This window comes from Astatotilapia calliptera, chromosome 1, assembly GCF_964374335.1.
Source record: "Astatotilapia calliptera chromosome 1, fAstCal68.1, whole genome shotgun sequence".
Taxonomy (NCBI): domain Eukaryota; kingdom Metazoa; phylum Chordata; class Actinopteri; order Cichliformes; family Cichlidae; genus Astatotilapia; species Astatotilapia calliptera.
Window position 1 is genome coordinate 24122188 of NC_137422.1, and position 6057 is coordinate 24128244.

General features: G+C 38.1%; 1 protein-coding gene across 1 annotated transcript; it reads left to right on the top strand.

Annotated features, from left to right (window-relative positions):
* Nucleotides 1-738: 738 nt before the first annotated feature.
* Nucleotides 739-5140, top strand: rhcga (Rh family, C glycoprotein a). The gene is made up of 11 exons (XM_026169471.2): nucleotides 739-1038; nucleotides 1727-1919; nucleotides 2026-2176; nucleotides 2295-2442; nucleotides 2533-2699; nucleotides 2783-2920; nucleotides 3265-3401; nucleotides 3738-3862; nucleotides 4135-4208; nucleotides 4308-4381; nucleotides 4474-5140. The coding sequence occupies exons 1-11, from the start codon at nucleotides 810-812 to the stop codon at nucleotides 4505-4507; spliced, it is 1470 nt and encodes a 489-aa protein (XP_026025256.2). The 5' UTR covers nucleotides 739-809; the 3' UTR covers nucleotides 4508-5140.
* Nucleotides 5141-6057: the final 917 nt, after the last annotated feature.

The window sequence follows — 6057 nt, forward strand, 5'->3', positions numbered from 1 at the left end:
GGTGGCTTTATGCAGATTTACAGACTAAATATTAGAGTGCTGATGTTTAATCTTGCATGTCAAGGATGTGGGCAGTGCACAGAGGAAGGTGGTTTGCATTGCTTTAGTCAGCTCGGCCGCGTAAAATTGATGTTCAAGTATAAAACTGGGAACAGGCTGTGTTTGCTCACTTCATCCCAAGAAAGCAGACACTGTTTCAAAGAGCAGTAAAGGGCATGGCAGATATGGTGCTGTTACATAAAATAAAAAATTGTAAAAGAAATTTTAAAAAAAGAATTTGGTAAAAAAAAGAATCCTAAATTGAGTATGAATCTCTACAATGTAGTATAACCCTTACTGACAAGTGTGTTCACCTGACGCCAGTTTCATGCCTGGACAGAGCACACGGCTGTCACACATAACTGATTTTCAGTGCAGCATTAAATAAGCAGTAGTATTCTTTATTCCAGCTGCAAATATAGCTTCTGGTGTAATATTTACTGTTTTTAACCCATTGGACAACTTTGATATAATGGCATTTTAAGAAGTCATACTGGGTTAGTATAGTGATGCAATCTGATTATTTCCTGCTGCCTGTTCTAGGAATAACGTCCCCTACTTTTAACAGGAAGAGCAGAGCAGCAGGTAAGGAGTGGTTTAGCTCATGAAAGATAACACGAGCACACACCTTGCTTGTGAGTGGTAGAGAGAGTCACACCCCCTCCCAAAGTTCACAATATATAAGATGCTGACAGCCAGCTTGAAGTCACAGCTGAGTGAGGACCCTACCTGAGGAGCGATCAGAGCATCGTCAGAAGAAAGTCATCAAGATGGGAAACTGCTGTGAAAGAGCTGGAAATTTCTTCGGCCCGCAGAACAACACCTATATACGTGTTAGTTTACCGGCTGTTTGCTTCGTCTGGCAGATTGCTATGGTTATTCTCTTTGGAGTTTTTATCCGGTATGACGAGGAATCGGATGAAAAAGGATGGCATGAGTTCAAAAGGAGTCATAACATCACCAGCAACATTGAGAATGACTTCTACTTCAGATATCCAAGTAAGTACAACAACAGACAGCCTTTAAGAAATCTCTTTTTTATTTTCAAGTGCATTTGCTACTTGTAGCATATGCATGCTAAACGTAGCTCGGACATGCATGCATGCACTTTTGGGATACATGTATGTGTGAATAAATAAAAGTGCCGTGTTTTCTCGCTTAATGCTGTGAAAGCAGACACTGTTGTCTGAGATCTTTGGCAGTTTCCACTGATGTCTAAGGGATGACGGTGAATTCCTCCCCCACCAATATTTACAACAACAATAATGATAATAATCATTTTTACTTTCAAAGGCTGAATACTTTTACAGAAGGTATCTTTTTTTTGTATGCCACAGGGGGAAAAAAGCTGGAAATAGTAATAAAAGATAATGATGGCAATGATGATAATAATAAAACATACTTTTTTCAGGCTTATGTGCGGTAATGTGGCAGTACTTAACTACTGAAAATGTTGTAATGTGCAATGTCCCTGAGAAACTAACAGATTGTCTGCCCAGTGATCTACGTGCTGACATCCTTAAAGAAGAGTTTACATTAAACTGGAAATATTAATATAACTTAAAAAAAAGAAATAAAGTGTTAAACAACATTTCAGACTCCTTCTGTTTTACTCAATATTAATAATAATAAAAGGCAGGTGGGATCGCAAAAACACTGAAATTTTTTTTTTTTTAAATCTCTGCAGGCTTCCAGGACGTCCATGTCATGATCTTTGTAGGCTTCGGCTTTCTCATGACTTTCCTGAAGCGCTACAGCTTCGGTGGCGTGGGATTTAACTTTCTAATCGCCGCCTTTGGTCTACAGTGGGCTCTCCTCATGCAAGGTTGGTTCCACAGTTTGGACCCCGTCACTGGAAAAATCACCATCGGAATTGAGAGGTAAGTGCCATCGCTCCTTGGTGAGTTATGTAATTCAAAAATGAAACCACATTCTTTAACTTGTAAATGTTAATAACCGGCTTGAACTGTGGTTGCTTTCCTTCAGTCTGATTAACGCTGACTTCTGCTGTGCTGGATCTCTGATCGCCTACGGGGCTCTCCTGGGGAAAGTAAGCCCTGTCCAGCTGATGATTGTCACCTTATTTGGTGTCACACTTTTTGCTGTGGAGGAATACATCATCCTTGACCTCCTTCATGTGAGTCTCGGCAGCCACATTAAAAATTTGAACTTTCCTTCTGAGTTTAAAAATTGTATTGTGGGGATTTGCAGTTCTGTTTTTCTGCCCATTTAAAAAAGCGTAATTATTTTCACAGTGCAGAGATGCTGGTGGCTCCATGGTCATTCACACCTTTGGAGGGTACTATGGTTTGGCCATCTCCTGGGTGCTGTACCGACCAAACCTGAACTTAAGTAAACGTCTCAATGGGTCTGTCTACCACTCTGATCTGTTTGCTATGATTGGTGAGTAAATGGAAAATTACAGAGTTTGCCAAACTCTGTATTTTGTTTAACCCACCTAACATGTGTCCTTGCCTTTCTTACACCTTGCAGGTGCACTGTTCCTGTGGATGTTCTGGCCCAGTTTTAACTCGGCCATCACAAACCACGGTGCTGGACAGCATAGAACAGTCATCAACACTTACCTTTCCCTCGCTGCCTGTGTTCTTACCACTTTCGCCATCTCCAGTATGGGTCAAAAGAAAGGAAAATTGGACATGGTATGGCACACAAAGGGAAATGATACAGAAGCTTATGAAATCGACTTATTTATGAACGCTAATGTTCCACTTTTATCTGACAGGTACATATCCAGAATGCCTCTCTGGCTGCTGGGGTTGCAATGGGGACATCAGCAGAGTTTATGATCACTCCTTACGGTTCAATCATTGTGGGTTTCTGCTGTGGTATCATCTCCACCTTTGGGTACTTATATGTCACGGTGAGTGATGCCATTCTTTAACCCCCTAGCTTCTGTTCTGAGAGATTTTTGTGTTCTGGTGTTATCATAGGAAAAACAAAGAAAGAAGCAGTGACATGCAAAAACTGCTGTGCGGAAATCAGGAGTCTGATAAGAACAATGAGGAAGAATTTTAAGAGCAGTCACTGCATGGTTTTAATATTAAGTATAGGATGAATACTTTACAATAAATGGAAGCAAGGTGTGGTGACTGTGAAATTGATGCCATCCAATTGACAAATTGATGAATAAAAGATCACTGACACAGGCTATTAGTAAAAAAAAAAAAAAAGACTGCTAATTAGTTGTGACTTTATTTTTCTCAGCCCTTTTTGGAGAAAAGGCTCAAGCTCCAGGATACATGTGGCATCCACAACTTGCATGCCGTGCCAGGGATGCTCGGTGGCTTCGTAGGTGCCATAGTTGCTGCAGCAGCTACTGAAGAGGTCTATGGCAAAGAGGGGTGAGTGACAAACGCTAATACACATAAAACTTGGAATTCAAAAACTGACCAGACCTGTTTACTGACTACTTCTAGGGATACACACGCCCAGTTATTCAGCCTCCTTTTTTGAAAGACTCACATTAACTATGCAGTGACATTTGAACTTTCTACTTCAGTTATGATTAGTGCTGTCAGCGTTAATCTCACTAAAATGACGTTAACGGAGAGTTGCCGCATTAATGCGGTTATTTTTTAGCGAGATTAACGCTGACAGCACAAGTTGTGATGTGTTGAAAATGCACCGAAATTCAAGAGTTGTTGTTTGTTTGTTGTTGTTGTTTTTTTCCTGTGCAGGCTGGTCGAGACATTTGGCTTGAGTGGCAAGTTTGAAAACAGGAGTATGTCAACGCAGGGAGCCTACCAGGCTGCTGGCACATGTGTAGCAATTGCATTTGGACTGGTTGGAGGAGTCTGTGTTGGTGAGTTTCATAACATAATTTTTGCTTTCACTTGGAAAGATTTATTTCTTTTTTAAAGAACTCCATGAAGTATTTAAAAACAACATTTATGCAGAATTTTAAGAAAACTAGATAAAATGAAAATCAGGAAAGGCTATTGTGACTATTTTTGAGACACCTTTTTTTATTTTTTTTTATTTTTTTTAAGTATAAAATTTACAGTGAACAATGCTATGATAGGCAAGGATAATGTAAGTAACAAATCTTAATGATATAATATTCTCTTTTTAAAGGTTTCATCCTGAGGTTTCCCCTCTGGGGAGATCCTGCTGATGACTTTTGCTTTGATGATGAAGCGTACTGGGAGGTGAGACTGCACTAGATGGTGTTCTTGCCCTTTGACTATGCAGGCCTTTAAATACTGGTTCATTTTGGTTCGCTTTCTGATTTCATCTTTTGGTTCCAGCTTCCTGAGGATGAAGAGACAATCCCTCCTGTTTTGGAATACAACAACCACATGATAAACAAGCACCAAGACACGTAAGCTCAGAAACTTTAACTGTCCTCCTTACTTACCACTTCCTCCTCCTCATGAAATTCTTGTTAACTCATTTTCCTCTTTTCTTTCACAGACATGAGTCACAATTCTCTCTGGAGGAAAGTTAGAGACTTGCAGCAGGAGTCCAGTCCCCTTTATATCCTCATGAACTTTATGCAGCTGATAAACATGAACTGATGAAGGAGCTTTGGAAAATAAGCCACATGAAAATGTTTTAATATACAAGTATTGTTTTGCACAATTTATGTCTCATGTAGTTGCCTATTATCAGCTATTAGAAGCTTTAAGTTAAAACAACATAAAATAATCAGTAAATGTCCAATTCAACAAAATATTATTTGGAATCAAGGTTTTTAAAGCTGCTGGAGCTTCAAACTGTTCTCAAAATGTTGATTTTTACCTTCACTTTGGAAGCAACATATATCATTCTGACTTCAGAATGCCAAGTACATGTAAAAGATAATCTGTCTATAAGCTAATTATGCACTGAGGAATATTATTGTGCAGCCAAAACTGTAATAACAAAGACAAATTGTGTATTGTTATTAGTTGAATTATTTCTATAAAATTATTTATAGCTTTTTAACTATATGCCGCTATGTACATATAGTTCAACAATTAGTTTGCTGCATAAATTGCAGATTGCCTCTTTAGAAGTTTTAATTATAGTAACTATGATACAACCTCTAGCAATTTGGTTGCTGTTGAATGTTACCTCCAATAAAGAATGTAAGATTGTATGTAAGAACTTGCTTGATTTACTTCTGGCATATTATGGATTCAGTTTATTGGATAAACTGATGCGGTAAGGGAATCAATGCTAATATAACATTTGTGTGATGAATGAAACATGATTGTTGTTATTTTTAGTTTGTGAGAAATGTTCTAGATCTTGAAGACTCATCTGCTTGATCGTTTTACAGGATTTCAACTCCACTAAATGTACTGAACTATCTTAAAATGTGATTTAATAACACAAAGGTGCTTAGATTATTTAGACTTAACACTTATTGGAAATGGTGTGACCAAAAAATATTAAAGAAGCTTGTGTCAGTTTGATGGAATGAAAACAAACTGCTTTCCCAGTGTGCTGAGTGAAGAAATGCACAGCTCTCTAAATTAGTTTCAACATTGTTGATCATTACAACCTTTGTGAGCGGAATAGTTTTAGGTCAGTATTACGAACAAAATGAAAAATTAATGTATTTTCAGTAGAAAACAATAAGAATTTCTTTACTATTCGCATGTCTAAATAACCTCTAGGCAAATATGTGCCGTCCAATTTGTATTATGATAAGTAATCATTGCCAAGTGAATATAAAGTCAGAATGAGCTCACCCAAATCAATAAATGACTGGAGCTGCAAGTTTTTTTTCAGTCTTCTTTTAGATGAAGTTAAGAAACGTTTAGATACAGCCACACCATGTCATGTAAAGCCCACTGCGTCCAGAAAGCACATGGCCTTCTGGAATATGGGGATTTTCACAAGGCAGATTCTCACTCAACAAAATAACTATGTAGAGTATTTTAGTAATATTCCTTAATAAAGTATCTCAACTGCATTTATTCTTGACCATCAGCTGGTATACCAACTAGCCAGTATCTATGTTTATGTGCTGTAAGAAGGATACTGGTATTTTGTGTGTTTTGCAGTTAT